This window comes from Cucumis melo, chromosome 6 (genome assembly GCF_025177605.1).
Source record: "Cucumis melo cultivar AY chromosome 6, USDA_Cmelo_AY_1.0, whole genome shotgun sequence".
NCBI lineage: Eukaryota > Viridiplantae > Streptophyta > Magnoliopsida > Cucurbitales > Cucurbitaceae > Cucumis > Cucumis melo.
In genome coordinates, this window is record NC_066862.1 from 9,158,203 (window position 1) to 9,185,336 (window position 27,134).

The window sequence follows — 27,134 nt, forward strand, 5'->3', positions numbered from 1 at the left end:
CAATTCCTTCAATCCCAACAACCCATCTCTTGATTTCCTCGGTTTGAAAAACATGCTTCGACACATTTGGGACATAACCCATAACTCGAGCTCGTTTACTCCTTATGGTAAATGAAAGCTTTGAATAGGAAACGTTTACTCCTTCAGCTTTGAATAGGAAACGTTTACTCCTTCAGCTTTGAATAGGAAACGTTTACTCCTTTAGGTAAATGAAAGCTTTGAATCCTTCAGGTAAATGAAAGCTTTGAATAGGAAACAAGTCGATGTTGACAAAGAGTAGAAACAGAGGCATCTTTGGTGGGCAGTACACGCATCTTTCATGAAGGAGATCGTCGAAAAAGCAAAGTCTAGGAATGTTATTCAGCCGGTTCTTCGGATTATCGCCATTGTGTCGGAGGAATTTGCGATTGAGAGTAGATTGATTAGAGATATCCTTTGCTAATTCGATTTCATATAGATCTCGTCCCACTTCAAACTTCCATGTCTTTCAAATGGGTGAAATTCATGGAAGGAGTGAAGTTGACGATTCTCTTAAGAATAAGATTCAATTAACTACAAAAATGCTATCGAGACATATTTAAGGTCATTTAATAAATTGTTTAAAATATAACAAACCCCAAAACCCCATAATCTTGTAGATATATTTGCATCATTTTAGGGATAATGTATAAAATTTGAATTCAAAATAACAATTCCATATCATGTATTATTTATAAAATTATTTTTAAATCAATAAAATTTAGGAATGAAAATGCTGTAAACGAAGTTTGTTGTTTTAGTATTATTGTAGGGATGATAATCTACAAATTTAAGTTTGGTATTTTTACCATAATTTTAGGGATTCAAACTAACTATTTAAAATTAAAGTGTAAAAATTGGATTTAAAAATAAAAATAAGGTTAAAAATTGAGATTAAAACTAACTATTTTAGGGTGAGATATATATTTCTAAACTCAAAAGATTAATAAATATCAAATATGAATTATGTATAATTTATGTCTATTTATTGATAAATAGTTTGAAGAATAAAAAATGAGAAATAGTTGAATTTAAATTTGAATTCAAATTGAGGATTTTTGGGGATAATATAAATTGTAGATCCAAATTGTTATTAAAATTTTGTAATATGTATTATTTAATAAATTTTTGATAAATAATATGAAATATAAAAAATTGTAAATTAATTGATTTAAATTCTAATAATTAGGGGTATTAAAACTAAAGTGGGTTGTTGGTTAAATGTTATGCAACAAGAAAATGTTTTTTGGTTTAGTTAAGATTTATGTGTTTACAAATATACTGTATTCGTATTCTGTGATATTTTGTTTATTTTTTGACCTATACAAATACACTATATTTGTATGTCAGGAATTGCCATTTGTAAAGGGTATGCTCAGGCAAAAGATAATTGGAAAAAAATATTCATGCGGTTTTGCCATATCTTTAAGGATTGCAACTAATGACATATGTTTAGGGATCAATATAATATTTTTTTTATTTAGTTAAGAATTATAATAAATAAATGTGTTTACAAATACACGGTATCCAATGATATTTTATTTGATTTTTTGATCTTTAACAAATACACAGTATTTGTATATGCTAGAAGGATAAATTCGGGCCAAAAGAGTGAGAAACATTTGTACATGTTAGAAGGATAAATTCGGGCAAAAAAAAGTGAGAAAATATTTATGGCAGTTAGTTTTACCATAAGTCAAAATAATATAACATTTTGCTATTTTTTATTTTTCTATTCTGGTATTTGCTATTTTCACGAACTCACCGATATTTAATTATAAATTTAAAAAGCCCAATAGCTTCTCAGCCCATCAGCCCAATTGCCAAAAGTGTGAAAGAAAAATACTTAATAAAAATTCAAAACCCTAAATCCTTTACCCCCTCCATCACCCACGATCTCCTCATCCTCCCTACCAAATCATTTTCCGACGCAGTGCACTTCCACCGCCAGGGCCAGTCATTCCATAAGCCACCGCCGGTAATTCCACCTTTTTCTTTTCTACTCCAGTGTCGCTCTTTCTTCTTCCTCACCCACCTGTTTTTGCATTCATGTACGTCTTAAAAGCTTCGTGGCTCTAATTTTCCCATTTCCTTTAACAGACTTGTCGTAAGATCCGAATGGCTTGTATACAGTATGGTCGAAATGCACTCCGGAAAATTATTAAAGATACCACACTCCATCCTTCTGATCAAATGATGCAGCCATTGTTGTTCACGGGTCAGGGAGTTAGACATAGGAAGTTGGAAGTTATTCTCACAACAGTGAGTATGTGACTTCACTTTTTTATTTTTTTAGTTTGATGTCTAATTGTATATTTTTATGCCCAGTGAATTGAATATTTCTTACTTTGTTGTTTAAAAAGAGCATTGAAAAACTTGGGAAAGCTGGAGAGACAGTTAAGGTCGCCCCTGGATACTTTCGGAACCATCTTATGCCCAAGATACTGGCTGTTCCAAATATTGAAAAGTATGCTCATCTGATTAAGGAGCAGCGTAGGGTATGTCTCTTCAATTTGGATCATTCCAGTTACTTTTGATTGTTTTTACATACGTGTTCATTGATAAGTTTTAGTTTGCTGTTTCTTCCCAATTGCAAAGAGAGGGATTGGGGAGAAAAATGAATTTAGATTACAGTAAATCCTGCTTCTTTTTGCTTGTTAATGGTTGAGTACTTTTTTTTCTAGTTTGATTTAAAAATTTTATCAACCGACATGGCAATACATTTTTTTTGAGTGGTATGAAAATTCACAATCTTTAATTTAACCATAGTTTTGGTTCTTAGTGGAGTATAGGCTGATTGATTTTGCTGTCATAGTTTGGTTTTCTCGTGTTTGGTGTAGATTTCACACGAGGACTCAGATGCGTGTCATACTTTTTAATCATTTCAATTTGTTTGAATTTAGATTTACCAACCGGTTGAGGAAGAGGTCGTTAAGGTTGTGACACTGACGAAGGAGGATAAGATGAAAGAATATGAAAAGGCAGCAAAACGTCTGGATTGTAAACAGCTGGTTTGTAACTTCATCTTTTATCCAATATGTTTGAAGTTGTCTACTTAGGTTTGGAACATTTTGGATATTTTGATGTTCCTTGATTCATTCAATATTTTATTAGCTATATTTGATGCATGACATTTTTTTAGGTGTTGAGGAGGTTAATTGACAAGGAGAAGTTCCGTACCCGTGCTACAAAAGATGAGCCCTTAGCTCTGCAATCTTCTGTGACAGTAGACGACATTGTTGCTGAGGTAGGCATTGAAAGTGAAAGATACTTTTCTACTTGTTGAAATGAGAATTTAAATGGTTAGTTATTTATTTATTCCTCAAAAATGAGGCTACTTGATCTTTTGAGATGCGAAACCTGAGAGTATCATGATGTGAAGTTTGAGAATAGGATGGAGATGCTTTGCAAATTGGTAGCTTGGATTTCTTTATTAACTCCTTACATTGTTAACCCACGACCAAAACTTAACAACTCCCCACGTCTTGCCTTAAATGCTACCTCTATAGTCTTTTACCGATAAATAGAAACCTATTTTTTCTTTTCTATTGTAGATCTAAGCATTTCATTTCTTTTTTCTTTTCCGGTTCAGGTGGCACGCCAATTTTCTGTTCAAATTGCGCCCGAAAATTTGAATTTACCATCCCCCTTGTCAGCGTGTGGTGAATATGAAGTGGCACTCCGCTTTCCAAAGTCGATCCCTTTGCCTGAAGGAAAGGTCTACTGGACTCTCAAAGTGAAAGTCCGTAGTAAATAAAAAAGTGGTAAACGCTATCTCTCACTTTATGGTGCCTCTGTTTTGGGTTTCTTTAGATCGCTAGGCCTTTCAGACTTTTAGTTATTGAGTTGGCTGTTTGCTGGTTTCTCAATGATTTAATTAAGCTATTTGCTTAACAATGTAATGGATTCACACTCTTTGACACATTCATCAATGTGATAATTTATGCGTTGTTGAATTAATTTTCTCTTCCTCTCATTGCATACACGATTAAGGAGTAAATCATTTTGATCTTGTGCATTTGAATTTATCGTCTCGTTATTTTTGTGCTGAAATGTTTAAGGAATAAATTGTTTTGCCCTTAATGCATTCTCATACTTGTGTTTAAACTGCACTACTTTCTTTCCTTCCTCTCGCTTGAAAGCTTGAACTTAGGATCTTGGAGGGTTTTAAATTATCGTTAAATTTAGGTGGTGAAAAACTTGTTTGGTAGAGAATCTAGATTTTGTTTTATGTTTTTAGATTCACCAAGTGTTTTTGATAGACAATTCGAATTCTGTTTTCGAAAGTCGTTTTCAGATTTTGTGGTCAAATAATGTAAATTTAGAAAACAACATCTTTATATTTTCATTGTATTAAATATACATAAAGAATATTTAGAAATACAATATGGGAACTCAATTCATTTTTTTAATAATATGTATTATGTAATGAATTTCTATAATATGTATTATTTAATGAATTATAAATTATATAATTTTATAAAATAATAATTATATAAATTTCTAGTTTAAGTTATAAATTTGGTTTGTATTATTTTAAAGGAATAAAATTTAGGAGTCTTTTCAAAAATATAAAAAAACGGCAAAATATTTATAATGTATAGAACAATTTCAAAAACGAAAAAAGCCTAAAGGGTGTAAAATACCTAAAATACCTCGTCAACTATGTTTCGATATAATTTATATGTTTAGATATGGTTATAATTTTAGATATAGTAAAAATTTATAGCGTTTAGATTATCGTTTAAATATGATTATAATTTATACAATTTGTTAGATATTACAATTTATTTTTTTTAATTCTATTGTTTAATTTTGTTACACAATTGTTTAGATTTGGTGACTCAAATCTAAATGTTTTTTTTTTTAAAATTTGGCCCCTGATTTTTTTTTAATTCTTTTGTTACTTTAGATTTATTTACACAATTGTTTATTTTTTTTACACTATCATAAAAGAAAAGAAAAAGATGTAAATATTAAACGAAAAGAATAATAGAAAAAATACAATGGAAAGATGTAAAAAAAAACTTGGAATATTTAAAAATGATTAATTTTATGGGTTACACGGACCGTAAATAGTAGGAAATAGTGTAGGGACTATTTATGAACGTTGTCAAATCATAAGAACTATCTATGAGATTTTATTGAACTATGTGCTAAATTTTAACATTTTTCAAACAATAAGAATTAAAATTATGGTTCAATCAATTTTTTAAACGTAAATTAATAAGTAAATTAATAATAAGTTAAATTTAGGTGGATAAGTAAGTTTAGTTTTATGATTTATAAATACAACTATAATCTAATTTTTCAATCTCCTACTAAAACACATTAACACATTTGAGAAAATAACAAGTCCATAATTTCATTGGTTTGATTAAAAAAATGTGCCATTGTTTGTTGGGTATCTGAATATTAATTTCAAATATTTGAAAATTTGATGCCAATATAGCTGGAGTCGGTTTATGATATTAACTAATCTAAGAGAGCTTCGTGAAAAACTAGTCTTAAACAAAAATTGTCTTGTAGATACCATGATTTTACTTCCTTCTCTTCTTAATTCTTTATTTACTATATTCGTCTTAATTAATCAATCGGCTATTCCATAATTATCTTTTTCCCTAAATCTTATTTTGTTTCAAGACACATGCTTACGCCAAAATTTACAAACACTTTAACAAATATTATCTTTTTAATATATTTTAAGAAGCATCTCGTTGTAGACATTTTTAGGTATAGCAAAATAAACTAAGATATTTGTCGAGTATTTGTAACTAACTTTAATGATTTTCTCATTCATGATAATTTACTTATAGTTTCATAGTGAATGTATTGTACTTCGGTTTGGACTGATTTAAGAAAAAAGGTGTTTTTGATAAACTAATTTTTATTTAGATGCTTTTGATAAAAAAAAATTTGTTTAAAATACACGTATAAAAAGTTTTGTAGTGGTCGAGTACTTTTCCCATATTTTAAATGATCAATTCTTTAAGTTAAATACTTGAAAATGGATGATCTAATCCATGTCTTTTATTCTTCAATAACAAGAATGTTTTCTCTCATCAATGAAGTTTGATCTTTCCACTTTTCTTATTATATGCTCTTGTTATGTGTACGTGTATGTATACATTAGGGAGTGAACATGATAGATCAAAAAATTCAAACTGACCACAAAATCAAAGTTGGTTGTTTAGAGAATGAGAGGGGTCGGTCAATGTTAATTTGTGAAGCTTTCAAATCAAGAAATTTTAAAAAACATTTCGAAGAATAAAACCGATAGACTTGACCACAAACCAACAAAACACCGAGTATCGACTGATATTTGTATGTACTTGGTTTGGATACATACAAGAGCCAGTTAAGCGAAGCTCATGTTGGTGAAAAAACTTACATTTTATATTGTAGTCTGTCTATAAACTATATAATAGAGCGTTAGAAGTTAGATTTTGGCCAAATGTTAAATGGATATGAATTACTTTCACTTTTTCTAAATTCTTACTTTTTGATATTTAATTCTAGATAAAATGATAAAATTTATTTCTATGGTTAATAATTGTGTGAGCTAAACCATTACCTTAGTGTTGTAGTTAAGTTTGAATTAATAACAATAAATACATTTATTGTCATTAATATGATACTAGAAAAGAAAAGGCTTATTCTTAAGATATGTCCTAATTTCAATTGTTTCATCGTTCCATTTAATTAGGGTGGAGAGATCTTAGAAAATTTCCCTTTGATTTTCTCTTTGTATTAAATGAAGACTGATTAGTCAATATATAGAGTTACAATCCTTAATCATTTTAAAAATAATAAACGAATAAAGAATAAAAAATATCGCCTATTTTATGTGAAGGGAGAGATGACTAAGATTAATTGGCTTGACCAAAACTTCCTAATTACAATCTTTTAACCATGAATGATATTTTATAAATAATTAAAGAATTCTTTTAAGTCTACTTAATCATATCTGGCTTGACACCTTTTGTTGATGTGGTTGCCTTGTCACAATTTCCTTTTTTTTCTCACACCCCCATCAAATGAGAGGGTAGATTGGTTACCCTAATTTTTGAACTGTAGTATTTGAAACTGAGAGTGGGGGAGGAATTTAGTCAAACAATCAACCAACTGATCGATAGATGGAACGTACCTCACTTTCAGAACACCAAGAAGAACCTGATCTCTAATAAAAGTGGACATCAATTTCAATATGCTTTGTTTAAGCATGAATTATGAGATTCGATGTAAGAGCACCTATACTGATATTATCACACCACAGAACAAGCCTCAAGGGCTGAGAAGCATGTAATTCCGTCAAGAGTTGTTTCAACCATATTATTTCAAAAGCAGCAACAGCAAGAGCACAATATTCGGATTCAGTACTAGACCAGTCAACGTCAATTTGTTTCTTAGAAGACAAAGGTTAGCCCCAATAAACACACAATAAGCTGCAAGAGATTTTCGACCATCAATGTTGGAAGCCTAGTTCGCTTCATAATAAGCAAAAATAGACAAATCAGTGTTTGGTTGGAATAGAATGCCAAACAATCGTGTTTTTCTTAAATAACGCAAGACTCTCTTTACAACTTGCCAGTGAACATCAATGGGTCGTTGGAGAAATTGATTAACTGATTTACAATATAAGCTATATCAGGCCAGGCGTGCATAAGATATTGCAACACACTAATCATACTTCGATAAGTGAATGGATCTTCAAGAGGGGTTCCTTCATAGGCAGAGAGATGTTTTCCAACAATGCTCAGTGATGGAGCAGATTTCAAATCATCAAACTGAAGCTTATGGAGCAAATCTATCACATATTTCTCTTGATTTAAAATGAAGCCAAATTCAAAATAATTAACTTGAAACCCGAGGAAGTAACTTAATGTGCCCAAACCTTTTAAGGCAAATCGTTTTTCCAGAGAAGCAATTAAATCACGAATTAAAGAAGGATCATCCCTAGTCACAATAACATCATCAACATAAACTGAAAAAGTTATGAGATAATCAATTTATCTTCTAGTTAATTTTAAAGTAATTGACTGATGTATTAACTAAAGGAACAGTAGAAGTAAATAACATAGAAAACTTTTGTAACTGAGTTCGGTAAATAGAACCTACATCTTGGGAGCTGCGCACAGCTCAAATGAATAATATTATTAAAATTCACGTAGTCAATATACATCAATACAATAAGTGATATTCGACTAGACTTAAGAGTTCAGGCTCCCCCTGAACATACGAGTGAATCTTCTTGAAGATGTCCATACTCCCCTTGAATTGAAGATGATCTCTTAATCATTACTTCTTCTTTAATACTACTCATCATTTAGTTCATCACAGATCAACACGTTGAGATCATATATAGATAGTTAATTACACTACCTTCTTTCGTTCACAGCTGCTGCAATGATAGTTTCGACTAGCAGCACCAAATACTTTGTTTTATTCATCAGTCGTACCGAAACCCACAAGTTCCATAGTATATATACATACATACATTTATATATACATACATATATATATATATATACATACATATATATATACATACATACATACATATACATATATATATACATACATACATACATATACATACATATATATATATATATACATACATACATATATATATATATATATACATATATATATATATATATATATATATATATATATATATATATACATACATACATATATATATATATATATATATATATATATATATATATATATATATATATATATATATATATATATATTTCCTCAAGAATAATCTCAAAAAGATACTGATACAAGATTCCTAAAATAAAGGAAGATCTTTTATCTTTTTGGAATTAAATAACTCATTAATGAAAGATAATCTCATCAAATCTTTTTTGACAAAATCCCAACAAACTTCCCCTTTTGTCAAAAAGAGAAGATTTCTTCTCAAGTTCAAGTCAATGCTTCTCAAAGACTTCTCATAGTGCAACAATCAACCATAGTGCAACAGTCAACAAATGACCATATTCAACCACATAATAGCACATCAGATCAACACAATCATCAACAGATTAACCATACACTTCTGAAGATCATCATTTCCTTTCTCTATTCATAACCAACACGACAAAAAAAAAAAATAATAATAAACATCATACAATTATATAACCTCGTATGAGCCCTTTACAATCTTCAAAAAGAAAAACACAAAAACAACTTCAAAATATTTTCAACCAAACTTCAAAACAACATCAAAATTGCACAGCTTCAACAAAGACAACAACCTGCTACAACTACTCCTTTATCTATATCTCCTGCCCCTAACTTCTCCCCCTTTGAACAGAAAAGAAATACTACTCCTGATCTGAAGGACCAATACTAGAGGAGGGAGTAAGTGTCTTCAGGTGTCGAACAAGCGAATCAACCTCCTATCTCCTGGATGTAGAAAGAGCTCAAGACTTAGCTCTAAGCGTATTAATTATCCTGGAGGCTAAGTCTCGATGAGCAAAGAACCCTTTAGCATTCTCATTTACATCATCAGTGTCAAATATACAAGGGTTCCTAGATGGTCTTATATCATGTTTTATGTTAGGAACATGACTTCCTTAAAATAGCTTGTAGCTTAAAAACAACGTCTTAGGATCAGGACCAGAAGCATCATTCGGAGTCAAGATTTTAGCATTCAGATGAACCAGCAAACTTGAAAAGAACCAAGGCAGAGGGATAGGAATTTTAACTCCAAATGATCCCACATGTCTCAAAAGCTAATTATAGATAAAGAGTCCAACATCCACTGTATCATCATTGCAGTTTTGATAAAGAAAAGTACCTAAAGCAACATAAACACTGAAAGCATGTGAAGAGGTGAACCAATTGGCAATGCTAATTTTGTGAAGAATATTTGATACTAAGTGAGACAGTTGGTATCCTATTCACAGGTCATATAGACAAGGTTCTTTTAGATAATACAGAAGCCAAAACATCATTGGATGGATGTGAAGGAGTAGAGTTAGGTTCCACGGTGTTTTCCAAGAATCCAGAACATCATTGGGTAGCTCTAACACCCTTTGTTACCTCCACAATTACAATTCCAACCCATGGGTGTTACCTCCACAATTACAATTCCAACCCATTGCTTAAACTTAGAGCATGTTCGAAATTGGAAGTTGTTTTCCTTAATTTCTTTTTCCTATTTAAATTTTGAAAGTTATTTAAAATCTATTTTGAGTTATTACTAAATATTACTAGATTTTTTTTTCTTTTGAGAATTACTTGTTTTTTAAAATTTTTAAGTTTATCGACGAAATTTCGTTAAATAATAATTGTCACTAGCAAACCATTTTAAAAGTCTATTATCAACAAACTATTTTTATGTCTATTACTAATAAAGTCATTTACCATCTATCATCAATAGTCGTCTATTGTAGGTTAGTTTTCTTAAGATAAACCATCAATATGTCTATCAACAAAATATTTTTGTTATTAATGAACTATTTTTATATCTATTAAGAACATGTTTTACATGTACGGTAGACTATTCTTATGTCTATTAATAATATAATACTTTTATATTTATCATCGATATACTTTAATAAATCTATCAACGATAGGTAATTGTTGGTAATAGATACAAAGATAATAATAGTAATAACAACAATAAAAGTTAAGGTTTAACTATATCTACCAATACTTTTTGAATGGTACTTAGATTGTCATGCATATATGCGTCAAAATTATTATAAACTTAGTCAATACATGGAAAATAAGAAGAATATATATAGAAGAAACCTTGGATGAATTATTCTTTTCTTAGATTTGTTTTCTCAATAACAAAATGTATAAATGAGAAGCATATAAATTGATGACACATTTGAAAAGGGTTAAAGTGAGTAAGGGAAGGAAACAAAATACACCATATGATGTAACTTTTTTCTTTTTTTTCCTAAGAGAACAATATTCTTAGAAATACAGCGTAGGAATGATTGTCTTTTGGGATGAAAATCCAAAGTTATTCCTTATTCCATATATTATAATTAATTCGTGTTAAATGATTAAAAGCATATTATGCTTTAGTAATCCCAAAATATTTAGTCTAATTGGAAATAGTGATGGTTATTTGTCGAAAAAATAATAAAATAAAAATAAAAAAAAAAACTATAACTGCAATAGAACATAACGAGGGAGGTTAAGGATGCATCTTCCATTCTCGTGTAGATTTACAATCTTCTTGCCTTGGTCCAATTCACCATTTTGAAAAGTCAATATTCTTCACTACGTTAGCATTGATGTATGCTAGTAAATTTAAATTTAAAATTTAAAATAATTAAAATAAGTTAAATTCTTTATTGGGTGCAAATTAATAGATATCAACAATACAAAGAAACCAAGTAACAGAAGGGATGATAAATTGAAAATTAAAAAAACAAAATTAATAATCTAAATTCAAAATTAAAAAAATTTATAATTTTAGGATGTAATAAATAGGAATTTAAAAGCATAGATTACAAACTAAAAAAAGTAGTTAGATTTAGTAAAACAGTATTTACTTAGTGTAGTAAGTAAGGTTAAAAGAAAAAAAGCAAAGGAAAACGGCGGCGTTTAGGAGAGCTGGAGTATTACATCACATTGCAAAAAGAGAAGTAAAGTTAAGTAAGTAAAAACCATGGGAACTGGTGAAGCTGATCTAATGGATTCTCATTTCTATCATAATCATAACTTCTCATCATCGTCAACATCTTCTTCTTCTTTCTTGTCTTCATCTTCTTCATCTTCTTCTTCTTCTAGGGTTTGTAATTTCAACATTCATACAGACCTCCACAAGCAGAAACACGGATTTGAAGGAACGGAGTGAGTTCTGAGGTTATATTATGTTTCAATTTCTTTTGGGTTACAACACAGGAATCTGACCTACTTACAGATATTGAACCTACCAACACCTTTTACTCCACCAGATTGAGAACATTAATAGAAAATCAAACCCATTGACATCGAATTTGTTCTTCTATGACTGTAATTGGAAAGAACTGAACTGGGTCCAAGACCAAAACCCTAACATTTTTTGAGATATGGAGAAGTCTAGATCTAAGAGGAATTACTACTATGACCACCAAGACTTTGATTCCGAGTCGATGGGTAGAACCAGACCTCGTTACAACAACAATCACTACCCCAATAATAATTATCGTCATCGTGGAAATGCTGTTCGACCCTCTAAACCTCAAGACCAATCTCTTATGGTCACCACTACTTACAGGATACTTTGTCATGATGCTAAAGCTGGGGGAGTTATTGGCAAATCTGGTAGTATTATTAAGTCTATAAGGCAGCATACCGGCGCGTGGATCAACGTGCATGAGCTTGTTCCTGGTGATGAGGAGAGGATAATTGAGATTTCGGACACACGGCGGCGGGACCCAGAAGGTCGGATGCCGTCGTTCTCTCCGGCTCAAGAAGCGCTTTTCCTGATTCATGAAAGGATTCTTGAGAGTGAAATGAGTCCTGGGTTTAATGGAATGGGGTATGGTCCTGAGGATGAGGAGGATGATTATGGTGGTGTTAGAGGAGGAGGTGGGAGCGGTTGCGGTGGTCGTGTGGCGACGAGGCTTGTTGTATCTAGAATGCACGTTGGTTGTTTGCTTGGGAAGGGAGGGAAGATAATCGAGCAAATGAGGATGGAAACCAAGACCCAGATAAGGATTCTACCTAGAGATCACAATTTGCCTCGTTGCATTTCAATGTCGGAGGAGATTGTTCAGGTTTAGTTTCTGAACACTTCAGTATCTTGAAAAAGTACCTGATTTCTTGTTGCTAAGATGATTTAAAACTTATTGAGCTTGGAATTCCTTTTGATTCAAGCTGACTCCTCTACCTCTTCCTCAGTCCGGGTGATTCTACTCATTCCGGGTCAGGTTCAAAGGACGCTAATTTACTTTTTGGATGCTTAACCGAAGTTGCAAATTGATTGCTTAGAAGTTAAAACATGTTGGACCGTTTAATATGACAATACTCAAAATGGTACTATCGGCAGTTTAATGATGAAATGACGGGTTCTTTATTTTTGCTACTGTCCTGTAATCGCTTCACTAGCTATTTGAGAAACTCTAATAGAGTTCGAGCTGAAATCATGTGTTCAGAACTCATCAAATTTGTTTCGTACTGCACATCTTACTTGATGGGTGTGTTTAAAAAAGCTATTCAAATTTCCAGCAACTTTTTCTTTCCGGACGTCTCATCTATCTTGCATATTTAATTTGTTTGGTCTTTACATCTGCTGATTCCTATTGTTGAATGCGCATTGGTAATGCTATGCTATATACAATGTGCAGGAAGTCTGTTCCTTTCATTTCTAGTTTCTGTTTATTTGTCAGGACGGCGGTCTACAGTTTTAACTTGCCTTTAATATCATTTGGATTTGTTAAATATTCAGAAAAGATATAAGAGATTGTAGTCTTTCATTTTGTTGTATCTTTGCTTATATGAGCATGCGGTCTTTTTAGCTGATTGCTTAAGTTCTAGTATTTCACAGATTGAAGGTTTAAAAGCTGTATTGAAATAACTTATATAAGGCTTGTGTTATGATCTATTAGATGTGCATCGGAATTCCAATTTTTGGTACCAAGTTTGACCCCACTTCCATCTATGATAAGCCAACTAACCATAACTTAAACACGACCACTGTCTTGATGCAGAATGAATTAGGGAAAAAGATATGGTGACATGAAATTTTAAGTTTCTTTTTGTCTAAGTTTTATGACTTCATTGTTCCATTTGTTGAATTACGAATAACATACATGTATTAATTACTTTCCCTATTGGGTTTATAACCCTCTGTAGATTGTTGGAGATACAAATGCTGTTAAAAAAGCTATAGCTATTGTTTCATCACGCTTGAGAGAGAGTCAGCATCGTGATCGTAGTCATTTCCATGGGCGTCTACATTCACCAGAGCGCATTTTCCCTCCCGATGATGATTATGTTCCACATAACGCACGGCGATTACCAATGGATGGACGGCCATTTAGACCACGCATGTCTGCTTCTAATTCAAGAGGCAATGACTATTCCAACCGTCAGTCTAATTTTATGGTGGAGCCTGGGGCTGCTCCTGTAAACGACAATATGATGCCCTTTTATGGCGAGGACCTTGTATTTAGAATATTATGCCCAATTGAGAAGATAGATAGTGTTATTGGAGAGTCTAATGGAATCATTGAATTACTTCGTAACGATGTTGGTGTGGATATCAAGGTTTCTGATCCTGTGACTGGTTCGAATGAACAGATTCTTATCATTTCCTCGGATGAGGTACTTCAACTTTCTTTTTCCTTGTTAGTATAGTTCATGATTTACTGTTCCCAAGGGTCAAATGGAATCATAGAATCACTTGAGTGTGGCTCCCCTAGCAGAAGATATATATATTTGGTGTTATATAAACAACCATTTAACTGACTTTAAAAGTTATGTTTTTCCTTGTTAGTATAGTCATTTCCTTGTTACTATACTATTCACCTTTTCCTTTTTTAACTTTCTGTTTGCAAAATTTGAGTTCTTAGGGTCCAGATGATGAGCTTTTTCCAGCACAGGAAGCTTTGTTACACATCCAAACTCGCATTGTTGATCTTGTTCCTGATAAGGAGAACATTGTAACTACTAGGTTACTTGTACCATCAAGTGATATTGGATGTTTGGAGGGAAGAGATGGATCATTGTTAGAGATGAAGAGATTAACCGGTGCGAATGTACATATTGTGCCAAGAGAAGATCTTCCCATGTTTGTATCAGGGGCGGATGAGCTTGTACAGGTTTGTCGTTGAACTTTAAATCGATAGGAGTTCTTAGAGTTTATTAAGGGTGCTTCATCTATGCGTTTTCTTGGTGTAAAAGTAAAACTAAGCACCCATTTACTCATTACAATTTATCCTTTTTATTTAGTGATTGGCAATCTCTATAGCAATTTCTTTTGTTTGGGGTTTCCCCCCTTTCCATATCTATAAATTGTTTCCTTCACAAAAAAGAAGAGAAAAAAAAGATGCTTAATGTCGCTTATTTTGTATTCTTCTTATATCAGTTACGGAGAATGGTAAAATTTAGCTGTCTTTGAACTATTTTATATCTGGCTGGTTAGAAGGGAGGCCTTTGCGTTCTGATTTCCTAATTTTCCCTAACTGCAATTTTTGTAGATCATAGGGGACATAAAAGCAGCTCGAGATGCACTTGTCGAGTTAACATCAAGATTACGGAATTGCCTTTATAAGGAGCCGTTCCAAAAAGATGCAAGCCCTCAAGTATCAGTACAAAGCACCATGGTCAGTTTAGGACTTGAGGAATCATCTTCAAATAATAACGCTGCAGCTCGTGAAGTTCATAGTGGAAATGATTCTGCAAGCACAGCTTTTCAAAATGTGCAACCTTTTGGAACAGCACAGCTTTTAAAGGTCATTTGTTTTCTTATTTTTTCTTCTCTCTTGACAAGGCGATTCTTTCTTTTCAAAACAGTCTCTTCTCAGCCTTTGTGAGTGGAGGCACTTTCTTTCTTTGGATACAAAACTATTTCAGAGTAAGGTTCTTCTGGAAAATGCTTCCGCATAAAATTGCTCTTTTACAGTCGAGTAGTAAAAAAACTTAACGGAGATCCGAAGCGATCATGTTAAGCCCCTCAAGGCATAGGTCACTAGCAATTTTATAAAATACAATCTGCCAATTGTTGTTTTTAGTAGTCATATGGTAGAACGATCTTACTTGAACAGGATTTGTTCTATGTGTCCTTGAGTTCTAAGTAGTCATATCGTGTTCAAGTTCTAGTCTGTTGAGAATGAAAGAGTCGAGTTATTTTCTTTGCTCATGTCTACCGAAAAAAGAAGTTCTGGTCAAACTAGGTGAACATGGTTTCTACTATGGATCTTATATGTTCCTTTTGCATTATAGCATTCCTGAGCACTCCGTAAATTATCTAGCATTTTAGTGCACAGCTCTCCTGAGACTTTGGTTATGGACCAAAATGATTTAAATTATCATTTGCAGGAAACTGGAGGATCGAGCAATGAAACTGGTACGCAGAATGAAAATGATCGACGTGAAGATTTGCCTAGTGGGTTAAATAGGTAGAACTTCATTTTTCTGTTGTGCCGATTCCTCCCCTCCCCCATTTCTTTTTTATCAATGGTACGGTTTGTTAGCTACAAATCATTCCATAGTCTAATTATTCCTCTCTTTTACGTGCTTCTCTTGTCCTTAGTGTGTTCTGCTTCTTTTATAAGTTAGATCAATAACTGTTCATTCACCTCTTAGGATACCTGTGCCACTTGTCACCCGGAGTACGCTCGAAGTTGTGATACCAGAGCCTGCAGTCCCCAAGCTTATAACAAAATCAAAAAACAAGCTTGCTCAGATCAGCGAGGTAGTATTGGTGAAAATTTGTCAAACTCTTCATGCAATATATTAGAAAACTGCCTTATTGGGTGATGATTATGGGTTTAACAGTTATCCGGAGCCAATGTTATGTTGGTAGAAGATAGACCAGATGTAACCCAGAAAATAATTCAAATATCAGGCACACCGGAGCAAGCTGAGAGAGCCCAGAGCTTGTTGCAAGGCTTTATTTTGAGCTGTAAGTCTCTCACTAAGTCACTTTGTGTTACGAGTTTTTAATCGTATCTTAATCTCTGAGAAATTTTCGTAAACATCCCCAAAATATTTTCATCTTTCCAAACTAGCCCTTTTTGAAAAACTTATTGAAACAGTTTTTCTCTATTCAGATAAACATTTGACTTATTTTTATCTTACATCCAAACTAACAATGTATTAGCAAAAAAAAATAGGTGCTATTCGTGAAAGATGGAAACTTTTGGAGGTTATTTCTTACAATTCTCCGACTTTTTCCTCTGTACTCATCTATTCTTTTAAAATTTTTCAGTGCAAGAAGATGGGCCATAAGTTGTCGCCATTTGGTTCTACCCACTAAACTTTATTTGGCCGTAAAAGGTTGGTTATTGCCCCCATGCAGATCAACTGTTGTAGTATCCGGGGGGGGCTCTCGCTCTCTTGCTCTCTTTTCAGCTGTTTGATTTTTTTTTTTCTGGAAGAGCCATACAAGAAGACGGAGCAAGATTAACCATTGCCATGTAAATTTTAAATGTATAAGAGTTTTCATTCTTCTTCCTTCGCAGTTTCACAAATATTCATGTCTGTAGGAATCAATATCAGTATCATTTATCCAAATAGTTATTGAAATCTGATTTTTGTCAGCTGTTAGTTCTTGTTAAGTTTAATTATGTCAATCATCATAGATAAAGTGAAAATTTATTCCATTTCATGGTTGTGTGTAGTTTCAATTTCAAATTTTGAATTGGGATTTTATATAATTTCTAACAGAAATATATGAGTTCCCTTGTTTTTAAATGACAACTTGATAAATGGTTATGTCCTCACTCTGAAGAAATGATACTGAGCTTGGTCTATAGAACATACTGGAGTTTGTAATTAGTAAAATATATGGTGCTTTGATAAGTAAATTGATGAACAAAATGATTGTTTCTTCCCCGAGGGATTACAAAAATAAAAGACTAAATATAGCATAGAACTGAATCTGCATCTCTTTATTTTCTGCATTTTTGCAAAATGTTATTGGCTTTATTTTAAAAAATATACCAAAAAGAAAAAATATTGTGTCTTTATCCAACTTTTTGGTACTTGCTAAAGTTGAAACATGATTTATGAACAGAAGGTTATGCTAATTATCATTTGAATTGAACTCGTTTAAACAATGGATTTAGTCTAGGTTTGAAGGTCCAAGTCTTCCTTCAACTTTGTGTTCGTTGTAGAATATATATAAAAAATAAACTAATTTGTATCGCTATTGGTTGTTATTAAAGTAAAAAATTGGTTTTCCAACCTCCTCTAAACACCCAATTTTCACTTTTTTTTTGGATTATGTTTATTAAAAATAAAAAGGGAGTTTATCTCCTAACTTAGAGGACAGTTTTCAAAACGAGAGTTTTGGGAGAGCTCGCGTGTATCTACTCGAAAGTAATAATATCATTCGAAAATGAAGATAGGACAGCCATGGCCACTCCAATCTCAACACTCTCCTTTGCTTCCCCTGTAATCACTCTCCCTGTTTGATTCTTCGTCCAATGGTGTCTGAAACTTTCATATGGATATTCTGTTTTATCCCTTCTTTTGATCTTTACTTTCTCTTTCAAAATTCGTCAGTCGTGCTCATGTTTGGGTTTTTTTTTTCAGTTTTTGCCGCTCAGGATTGAGGCGAATCCCAGAATTTCTCCTGCCTTGAACTTCCGTCCCCCGTTTCAGGTTAACATTTCATTGGATTTCTCAACAACACTAACTTACTATTCTTCTCTTTTGCCTCTCACTCTTCGTGTTTTTCTTGTTTACGTTTTCAGGTGGTCGCTAGAAAACAGAGAAATGGTGAAGTTAGTGGTCGGCGAGTGTGGCGACGAAGAAAATTGGTATGATGAATGTGTTCTATTCTTTCTCTTAATTTCTCCCCTACCCTTTTATTGTTTGTTTCTTTTGTCTCCCATTTCACGTCTTTCTGAAACTATAGTCTTGCAATGTTGGGCTAATTCGACCTAGATTCCATTACATGATGCAAAGAGTGAAGCTGTGAAAGGAACTTGGTTTTTTTAGGGATAGTTCTTGTATTACAACTGCCTGAAGCATGGGGAGTAGGAATTTCTCTCTTTCTTTCAGCGGCTCTTGTGAGTACAAGCATGCTCCTGCTTCTTGTTGGAGTGCATTACATAATCTTTTTATCATAACATACCATTTCTTTGATTAACCTATATTGGTTGCATTTCATTTGGTAACTTTCCTCTATCATGGCCTCTTGGTTCTCTTTCTATATTTATTTTTCCTTAATATATGGTTGCTTCTATTAAGAGAGAGAGAGATTTTGTTCATGCCTCCTCGTGGTTAGTGTTTGTATTGTATGTAAACTACAGTTTACAACAGAGATGTGTAAACTTTGGAAAAAGGTTATTTGGTCCTTTTGTGACGAATATTGGAGATGTTATGGCTTGTTATAGCATCTTTTTTTTTTTTTTTTTTTTTTTTTTTTTTTTTTTTATTAATGCAACCCCATGGTTTTTCATTGATAACTATCTAAATGGGGGTGTGTCATTTATGATTCTTCTTTCCAATCGATCAAACTTTGGTGATTGCTGATAATTAGGTGTCACGGTGTGATTCCCGAGTAGGACATTCTTGCCTCTTTGGTCCTGACATTAGGATGCAAGCACTATAGATAGTCAAAAACATTAGAGTATGTGGGGTTCTGGGTTCATTGTAGTATTCAAATCCTACAAGTTTCTTAGTAACATGTTAGATCAGGCAGTTGTCTAGATGAAATTAGGCAAGATGTGTAAAACGGCTCTGATACTTCTTAGAAAAATAATTATATGGAATGCGCACTTAGTGTAGGATTAGGTGGAATAAAGGAAACATTAAGATGATCGATCACCTTCAACCAGACTTTTGCGGATCTCACTATTTGCTATTATTGGGATGCGAATTATGCAATATAATTTAGATGGAAAGGTTTAAATATTGGGAGTTTCTCGAAACAAATAGAATTCTGAGATCGTTCGGGATTATAGGCCACTTTCTGGCAGATCAAAATTTTTTCTTCCAAAATTGAAGAATGAAATCTTTTTTGATATAGAATGACTTTGGGGAGAATTACTTAAGATCATGTATGGTTATTTTGTGAGTTTGCTATGTTGTTGTTGTTGACATTGAAACTTCTAATTTCATTCCTTATTCAGACAAAGAAGGATGACATGTCGATCTACAAAATGGATCGAATCCCATTCCTTGAAGAACAGGTAAGGAGGGTAAAGGAACAGGGAAAGCTCATCACAATGGACATTGAAAGACTATTATTATCAGAGGACAACCGCTTTGATTTTGTGAATGAGGTTGCAGCTGAGGCTAAGGAATATGTCGAGAGCAACCGCGATGAATATGGGGGTTCCAAGAAAGCCATTCTTCATGTTCTCAGCAACCGTGTGAACGATGCAGGGTTTTATAGGCCAGATGCTTATGCTGAAGATGACCCATTTAAACCGGGACCTCATTATCTGAAACAAGAATTTACTTGAACAATTTGATTACAAAATCCATTTTCTTATACAGACTGTCAATGCATTAATCTGATTTTTCCAGTCTTTAAATGTTAGTGCCTTTGTCTCTTCTGATTAAGAATTGCGCTTGCCTCATGAGTTTTTTTCTAACCAAATATAGCTCTTTAAACTGCTACTTTTCTATTCGTTATGTTTCCATCCAACATTCCCAAAAGGAGGGAAGATTATTATCGACAAACTTCTGAAACCATTAGAAAGTTGCTTTTATGAACTCCATTTGTTGTTTTCCATGATATAAAGCATTTAAAAGGGCCTATGAAGATAAATGATATATCATATAATGATATTTTAAATGATGGTCTTTCTTACTATACCATACTAAAGTCTACCCAGTTGACTGATTGAGAATCAACTATTCATTTAGTCAAAGTTTTAGGTACGTCACCACATAAATAATGAGAGAATATGATGTCTCAAATATTTGTACGTTGTTTAAAAGGAAATTGAAGTGCACAGAAGATGTATCTAAGGAAAATTAGTGAGTGAGAGAATCACAAATCACCATTTTCTTTGGTACTTTTTATTTGTATCATGTTCTTTTTATAACTCTTAGAAAATTGGTGGTACTCAAAGCAGTGCGAATGAAGTTATTTTCAAAATATGACTACTGATGTGTATAAACATTGTTGGAATTTATGTCTTAAAATCGTAGGTTGTAATTATATTCTATTTGATAAAATCTTTATTTAAAAATTGAATACAATAACTCGTAGGTTGTAATTATATTCTATTTGATAAAATCTTTATTTAGAAATTGAATACAATAATCTTAAATTCAATAAACTAAAGTCTCGAGGTTATTTTGAGAATTTTATGTAGAGACATAAATGTAGATCAAGTTCGAGTATATAACCTAAATAGTCTATAATATATGAATAAAGGTTGGGTGCCTTATTCAGCGAAACTATGGATGCGGTCTACTTTGTAGTTAGTACAAACAAGATGATCCTCAATCATTCATGTAGAGATATGAAAGTGGGGTATCATGTGTAAAGTGTTTACATAAGACTGAATCATGAAATACTCACTTTTACGTTATAACGTTATTGTTTAAAACTGACTATCTCGATCATTGATGACTTAGGTAACTTAATTTTAACACGAGATCATCCTTAAATCTACATAGGTGAGGGCAACTCATTAGCGTTGACCTAATAAGCCTCTCATTTCAAGTAAGATTGGGCGAATAGTTGGGAACATAGGTGCAAGACGGAATTCATTCATACACGCTTTAGGGTTAGTAGATAGGTTGTTCTCTTAAAAACTGAATCCAAATCTTGAACAAGGGCCCACCCTCTCATTGGCCCGAGAAGGATTTGGTTTATAAAACCAATTGTTTAATAGTGGATCAGTGGGACTTAAGGAGTAAGATGTAGTCTCGGGGTAAAATGATATTTTGACCCAACCGAGCGTATAAACAACCCGTAAAGAATTAACTTACAGATCATAGTTATATCAAATGGACACAAATATATCTATAGTGAGGGGAGTACAACTACGGAACTTCAGTGGAATGACCTGTTAACGAATGTTGATTAGCTAGGTATAAAAAAATTTAGCCAGTTAATTTTGGATTGTCGGAGCCCTTGATCTATAGGTCCATTAGGTTCCCTGCTAGCTCATATAGAATAAACTTAGAGCAATATGATGGAATGAGTTGTTCGAATCAGAAGAGGAGAAAGAAACTGATAAGTATATGTGATATAGCTGTTGGAATTTTTTTTATTACAAATAGAGCTTTATGTTTAAATGGGATTTAAATATTAAAGATATGAATGCAGATTCATACTCGAAAAAGAAGGAAATAGTCAAAGTTGTAAAAAGTCAAAACGTTGACTTTTGACTTTGAAAAGTCAAACTTTGACCATTAATATATTCAAATATAATTTGAATTTTTGAGAAAATGAATGCGGATTCATGCTCGGGAGATCGAAATTAGTTAAGGAGGTCAAAATGGTAAAAGTCAAAATATTGACTTTTGACTTGAAAAGTCAAAGTTTGACTTTGACTAAAAAGGTTAGTGGATTGTGAAATATTGGACTTTGGTGGTTCAATTACATGCAAACTTTTGTTTATAAAAGGGTAGATTTTTTGAATTTTTTAAAAAAACTTTTGGCCTTTTTTTAATTTACTTAAAAAAAACACCAAGTCCTTTTATTTGTTTTAATCTTCACCAATTTCCTAAATTTCCTTTATACTCTTTCTCATTTCCTTCTTCCTTCCTGTCTCACAACCTGGTTCTTCATCCGGAGTATAGTGGGTCAGCTTTAGTGGTGGTCCGATTTGAAAACTACAAAAGTTTTTTTTCATGAGAATCCTAATTCATGTTTTTTTTTATACATGTTTACCTTAGAAATTAAGGTAATTTTATGATCCGTTTTTCGCTATGCATGTCTATTTTCTATCAAACATATCTCACACCAATGTGGTAGAGTAGTGTCGAGCCTACCACATTGATACCTAAGTGAGTACATGAAATATATAATTAAACTAAGCACACAAACGTAAGGTCATGAGTCTTTGTAGAGATCATGTACTCTTTGTTTTGAGGCTAGATCACTTACTCTTTGAGGTTGCCGAACCTTTCCATTTATATATGGTTTATAATGTCTTTTCTTCAAGAGTCGTGTGCATGATTACGTGTAATCCTAATAATGTCATGATAGCTTTTGAAGCTTGAGGATGCAAAGAATCAGACCAATCATAACTTGGTTATTTCTTCTCATCAACTCATTTGGTCAGTTTAAAACTCAGACTTTCTCCTTTTGATACAGTATATTTTCCCATGCAACCTCCCAATTTTCCTTGGACTTGGTCCAGCGTACGAGATTTAGGCCTTACCTAACTCTTGCAATGAATGAAGCAAAAGTAGAAAAAGGAGGGAAGAGAAAAAAATTGAAAACTTTGGAGATGAGGCAGAGGTTTTGGTGTCGGACCCCACTTGGTGATGGTATGGCATATGCCTATGGTGGACGTGAATCCTCTAGTCTCTGCTGTGGACACTTGGAAGATTCAAAACTACCTTAAAATATGGTGTCTTAATCTGATCCCTTAACCCAATTAGAGGCCTTCCTTCCTTCTCTTATCTTTCCCTTCTTTAACACAATTTCTTTTACTATATCTCAATCTCTGAGTTTCTCCAAAAGTGTTTGATTTCCCTATTCAGCAAAATGGCTTTGCTGAGTCCTCGATTGCATAGATTCCGGCTAACTAAGCTCCACCATGTCTCCGCCTCCAAACCCACCAAAACAACTAAGCTCACTCTCAGAAAAAAAGCCAGATGCTGCTCTGCCATAGCTATTGATGCTCCATCTTCTTTAACAGGTGCTGCGGGAATCAGATGGGGTTCCACTACTTTGCAAGGCTTGCGGGAAGAAATGGAAGACGATGCTGTTGTGTGGTCTGATGGTTTCAATGATTTCTTGTTTGCTGCAGTGTTCGATGGCCATGGTGGCTATTCCTCTGTCAAGTTCCTCAGGTGGGGATAATAACAGGAAACTTCTGGTGAAATCTTTAAGGGATTTTTTAGTTCAATTTGACTTGTGAATGTATCAACAGTAGAATTGAGGGTCTAACAATATCCTTGATTTACCATTAATTTTGATATTTAGCAATAGTAAAGCATAATCATTAATCATCATGACAAAAAAAGTAGATTACTGAAAGAATGTGTTAAGGTGGGTTTATTTTATATTATACGTTATGAAATCTACAATAAGCAAAACGTTAAAAGAAGATAAATCAACACATTGATTTACGTAGTTTACCGATAATAGGTCAGCTATGTTCATAGGCAGAGAGAGAACAATTTTATTATTAGAAAAAGAATATTAGGTGAAGGCACCTCAGGATTTGGAGAGTTTATATACAGCCCACTTTTTAAAATTACATGCTTAGTCAATTGAAACACCCGATAACTAATTCATGGCATTCCAAAAATATGGATGTTTTCCGTATTCTCATTTTGGGGTTTTAATAGAAATAATGGCTTTGACAATTGTATTGGTGTAAATAATACGCTAACAGGGAGGAGCTGTACAAAGACTGCGTGGCAGCCCTGCAGGGCGGTCTGCTATTGAATGGAGGGGATTTTGAAGTGATAAAAGCGGCTTTGGAGAAGGCTTTTGATGATACTGATAAGAGACTACTCCTATTGTAAGTGGAAAGTGCAGTTTTAGTTTTAGGATAGGTTTGGTTATATGCTCTCAGTGCAATTCTAGTTCTTTTATTTGACACAAATTTACTCGACTTTTCAAAGGCTTGAGGCAGCTGGGGAGGAAGATGAATCTGGTGCCACAGCAACCGTTGCATTCATTCGAAATGATGTGCTGTTCATTTCACATCTCGGTGACTCTTGTGTTGTAAGCGTCAACCCGTTTTAAGCATTGTCATTTATTATTTGTCTGTGCAAATTCAAATCTTCTCGTTCTGAGAGCATGAAGAAACAAAATGAAAGCTTGAAGGATAGCAACTTGCCTAAGGCATTCACTAAAATTTCTTATGTTTTTGAACCATAGATTCTTCGAAGGGAGAGGGAGTTCTTCCTACGGTATTTGGTCCTTAGTTAAATTCTCTATTTCTCTTTGTCTTCCTACGGTTTTTGTGCAATTATTCTATAGGTCTCATTTTACTTGACTAGAGCCCATTCTTGTGGTTGGCTCCCTTTTTGCGCTTCTAGTATTTCTATGTCCGTGAAAAATTTTCACCTTTTCTCTTGAAAGTCCCGATTTTCATTTTAAAGAGATGTAAATATGTTTTTGAAGAAAAGTGCCTAGAAAATAGAACAAGAAACACACCCTGGGACATCAAAGATCTTCTTAGTTCATAATTGGTTTGTTGATGGCAGGTGTTATCTCGTTCTGGCGGAGCACAGGTGTTGACTAGTTCTCATCGGCCTTATGGAAATAACAGCACATCACTACAAGAGATTAGAAGAATTAGAGAAGCAGGTGGATGGGTGTGTGTTTCTCTTGAAATTGGCCGCATGTCTTATGAGAGTAACTTTGCCCGAATAACATTTAAGAGAAAAAGAGTTAGAGAAAGAAAGTAATTAATATTATTAGACAAGTTTAATTCTGTTTATGCTTTCTTTGTTGTAATTTTAGTTTTATCTGATTAAATAAGATTGCTCAATTGACATAGTGCTTTGTACTATTGACTTTGGAGGGAAAAGTTCAATTCCCCCATCACACATGTTTGTCAAAAAAATAAAGGTTTTATCTGATTTTTCATGTATTTGATGAAGCTCATTGTTGCTCACTGTCCTGTTTGAAATAGGAAATGTAACATAGGACTCGGTCATTATGTCATGTTGAAATGATGATTGTCAATTTTATTTTTCACAATCCCCACTTATTCTTTGAAGCCTTACAATTTAGATGCTCATTCAGCTTCTGGTGTCTTTAGATTGTCAATGGGAGAATCTGTGGTGACATCTCTGTATCACGTGCATTTGGTGACATACGATTCAAGACGAAGAAAAGCGAGTTTAGTCTTTTACTCTCCTTCTAATATTCTCCAGCACTAGAATATTTCTTTCTGTTGAGCCTATAATGATATACTTATACTGAGTCTCATATGTCATTCCTGATGGCTCATTCTATGTAAAAGGATGCTACAGAAAGGAGTTGAAGAAGGAAGATGGTCAGAAAAATTTATTTCTCGGTAGGTATGCTTTTATAATTCCTCACTTCTATCATCTTTATTTAATTTTTCGATGCCTACCATATAGTGTTTGGCTTCTTTTATTTGTCATGGATTGCTAATTACTGGATTACTATATTTTTAGTTATATTGCTTGTTTATTCCAAATACTAATTGACTTTACAAGGCAATTTGACCGTTAATACTTTTAACTCATCAGTGTACAGTTCAATGGAGATTTGGTTACTGCATCACCAGAAATTTTCCAAGTTACACTCGGATCTAATGCTGAGTTTGTTCTGATGGCATCGGATGGCCTATGGGATTACATGAATAGGTCCGTTGGGACTCATTTTAGTCCCTAAGTTGTTTCTAGGATCTAACCATTATGTTCAGAAGTTAATTTATCAGATTGTCATCAACTTCGATCTAGGCAGACAAAATAACCGCCATTTTGGGTATTATTTCAGCTCTGATGCGGTTGGGTTTGTTCGAAATGAACTTAGACAGCATGGCGACGTTCAGGTGTACATCATGTTAAATTGTTAATTACCTGTATTCTTTTACTCACTATTTTTTGATTTCACCTTCTATAATTACCTCATCCCTTGCTTGTGGTTCAACTTCTAACTTCTCATTACTTTGATTTTCAGCTAGCTTGTGAAGCCCTCGCCCAAGCAGCCTTGGTACTTAATTCATACCATTTGATTTGTTTTATAGCTTTCAATTAGAAGGATTTGCTTAGAAATTATATTAAAGAACATATTGTTTTTGTATTATGCAGGACAAAGGTTCACAAGACAATATCAGCATTATCATGGCTGATTTAGGGTGAGTTTCTGTTAAAGTATGCTTATTTTATGAGGGGACAAAGAGAGTTGAGACATATTGTTAGGCACTAAAAGAGCAAAGTTAAAATGGCTTTGCTTCTTTCCAAATGCATGTAATCAATAAACATAAACATTCTTCTGAGAAGCTAACTGATATTAAGAGTGAGATTTACTTAAATCTACAAAAATGATCTAAACTAACTGGCAATGCAGGCGGACAGATTGGCAAAATTTGCCCCTTCAGCAAGACAATGTCATATTTGAACTGGCTCAAGCTTTCGCTACAATCGGACTCGTTTCGTTAGGTATTTGGTGGGCATCCTCTAGTTTCTCTCTTTAAAGTTGATGTCTCCCACTATTGTAAAATCAAGTTCTTCTTCAATACTTTTCACCTGTAAAGTGTAATTGAGTAGTCATACAATGTATCACATCCTAGCTAGTTTAGTCAAACTTTACATACCCTCATGAGAATGCAAAAGTCTTCTTTCCCTTA

The 27,134-nt window shown here is 33.2% G+C and overlaps 4 protein-coding genes across 6 annotated transcripts; all 4 read left to right on the forward strand.

Moving 5' to 3' along the window:
* The first annotated feature begins 1,861 nt into the window (after positions 1 to 1,861).
* LOC103496047 (uncharacterized) lies at positions 1,862 to 3,978 on the forward strand. Its single transcript, XM_008457760.3, has 6 exons — positions 1,862 to 1,996; positions 2,119 to 2,280; positions 2,382 to 2,516; positions 2,922 to 3,029; positions 3,161 to 3,265; positions 3,611 to 3,978. The coding sequence occupies exons 2-6, from the start codon at positions 2,137 to 2,139 to the stop codon at positions 3,773 to 3,775; spliced, it is 657 nt and encodes a 218-aa protein (XP_008455982.1). The 5' UTR covers positions 1,862 to 1,996; positions 2,119 to 2,136; the 3' UTR covers positions 3,776 to 3,978.
* Positions 3,979 to 11,659: 7,681 nt separating this feature from the next.
* Positions 11,660 to 17,249, forward strand: LOC103496048 (RNA-binding KH domain-containing protein RCF3). Of its 2 annotated transcripts, XM_008457761.3 has the most exons (8): positions 11,660 to 12,761; positions 13,840 to 14,310; positions 14,559 to 14,807; positions 15,186 to 15,440; positions 16,027 to 16,106; positions 16,294 to 16,402; positions 16,486 to 16,612; positions 16,919 to 17,249. In XM_008457761.3, exons 1-8 carry the CDS (start codon positions 12,072 to 12,074, stop codon positions 16,936 to 16,938), a joined length of 2,001 nt encoding a protein of 666 aa, XP_008455983.1. In that variant the 5' UTR covers positions 11,660 to 12,071; the 3' UTR covers positions 16,939 to 17,249. The 2 variants fall into 2 exon arrangements, 1 of the variants encoding a protein (XP_008455983.1); XR_007822036.1 differs by lacking the exons at positions 16,486 to 16,612; positions 16,919 to 17,249 and having other exon boundaries at positions 11,663 to 12,761; positions 15,186 to 15,562; positions 16,294 to 16,347.
* A 671-nt stretch (positions 17,250 to 17,920) lies between these two features.
* On the forward strand, positions 17,921 to 20,203 carry LOC103496049 (protein PLASTID TRANSCRIPTIONALLY ACTIVE 7). 2 transcript variants are annotated; one of them, XM_008457762.3, is made up of 4 exons: positions 17,921 to 18,105; positions 18,247 to 18,315; positions 18,408 to 18,473; positions 19,791 to 20,203. In XM_008457762.3, exons 1-4 carry the CDS (start codon positions 18,067 to 18,069, stop codon positions 20,124 to 20,126), a joined length of 510 nt encoding a protein of 169 aa, XP_008455984.1. In that variant the 5' UTR covers positions 17,921 to 18,066; the 3' UTR covers positions 20,127 to 20,203. The 2 variants fall into 2 exon arrangements, with proteins under 2 accessions (XP_008455984.1, XP_016901917.1); XM_017046428.2 differs by having other exon boundaries at positions 17,999 to 18,140.
* A 2,970-nt stretch (positions 20,204 to 23,173) lies between these two features.
* LOC103496050 (protein phosphatase 2C 57) lies at positions 23,174 to 27,134 on the forward strand. The gene is made up of 11 exons (XM_008457764.3): positions 23,174 to 23,646; positions 24,195 to 24,323; positions 24,427 to 24,529; positions 25,015 to 25,125; positions 25,575 to 25,654; positions 25,779 to 25,832; positions 26,032 to 26,148; positions 26,282 to 26,336; positions 26,465 to 26,497; positions 26,596 to 26,642; positions 26,855 to 27,134. Exons 1-11 carry the CDS (start codon positions 23,339 to 23,341, stop codon positions 26,979 to 26,981), a joined length of 1,164 nt encoding a protein of 387 aa, XP_008455986.1. The 5' UTR covers positions 23,174 to 23,338; the 3' UTR covers positions 26,982 to 27,134.

What these genes read in the sequence shown, in the direction of transcription:
- LOC103496050 (XM_008457764.3), top strand. Translation starts at nt 23,339, where the DNA reads ATGGCTTTGCTGAGTCCTCGATTGCATAGATTCCGGCTAACTAAGCTC. An exon ending in ATCTCGGTGACTCTTGTGTT is followed by an intron (nt 24,530 to 25,014) that starts GTAAGCGTCAAC and finishes TGTTGATGGCAG; the next exon opens with GTGTTATCTCGTTCTGGCGG. An exon ending in CCCTCGCCCAAGCAGCCTTG is followed by an intron (nt 26,498 to 26,595) that starts GTACTTAATTCA and finishes TGTATTATGCAG; the next exon opens with GACAAAGGTTCACAAGACAA.
- LOC103496049 (XM_008457762.3), top strand. Translation starts at nt 18,067, where the DNA reads ATGGCCACTCCAATCTCAACACTCTCCTTTGCTTCCCCT. An exon ending in ACTTCCGTCCCCCGTTTCAG is followed by an intron (nt 18,316 to 18,407) that starts GTTAACATTTCA and finishes TTACGTTTTCAG; the next exon opens with GTGGTCGCTAGAAAACAGAG. An exon ending in TGTGGCGACGAAGAAAATTG is followed by an intron (nt 18,474 to 19,790) that starts GTATGATGAATG and finishes TTCCTTATTCAG; the next exon opens with ACAAAGAAGGATGACATGTC.
- LOC103496047 (XM_008457760.3), top strand. Translation starts at nt 2,137, where the DNA reads ATGGCTTGTATACAGTATGGTCGAAATGCACTCCGGAAAATTATTAAA. An exon ending in TGGAAGTTATTCTCACAACA is followed by an intron (nt 2,281 to 2,381) that starts GTGAGTATGTGA and finishes TTGTTTAAAAAG; the next exon opens with AGCATTGAAAAACTTGGGAA. An exon ending in TGATTAAGGAGCAGCGTAGG is followed by an intron (nt 2,517 to 2,921) that starts GTATGTCTCTTC and finishes GTTTGAATTTAG; the next exon opens with ATTTACCAACCGGTTGAGGA.
- LOC103496048 (XM_008457761.3), top strand. Translation starts at nt 12,072, where the DNA reads ATGGAGAAGTCTAGATCTAAGAGGAATTACTACTATGACCACCAAGAC. An exon ending in GAACAGCACAGCTTTTAAAG is followed by an intron (nt 15,441 to 16,026) that starts GTCATTTGTTTT and finishes TATCATTTGCAG; the next exon opens with GAAACTGGAGGATCGAGCAA. An exon ending in TTGCCTAGTGGGTTAAATAG is followed by an intron (nt 16,107 to 16,293) that starts GTAGAACTTCAT and finishes TTCACCTCTTAG; the next exon opens with GATACCTGTGCCACTTGTCA.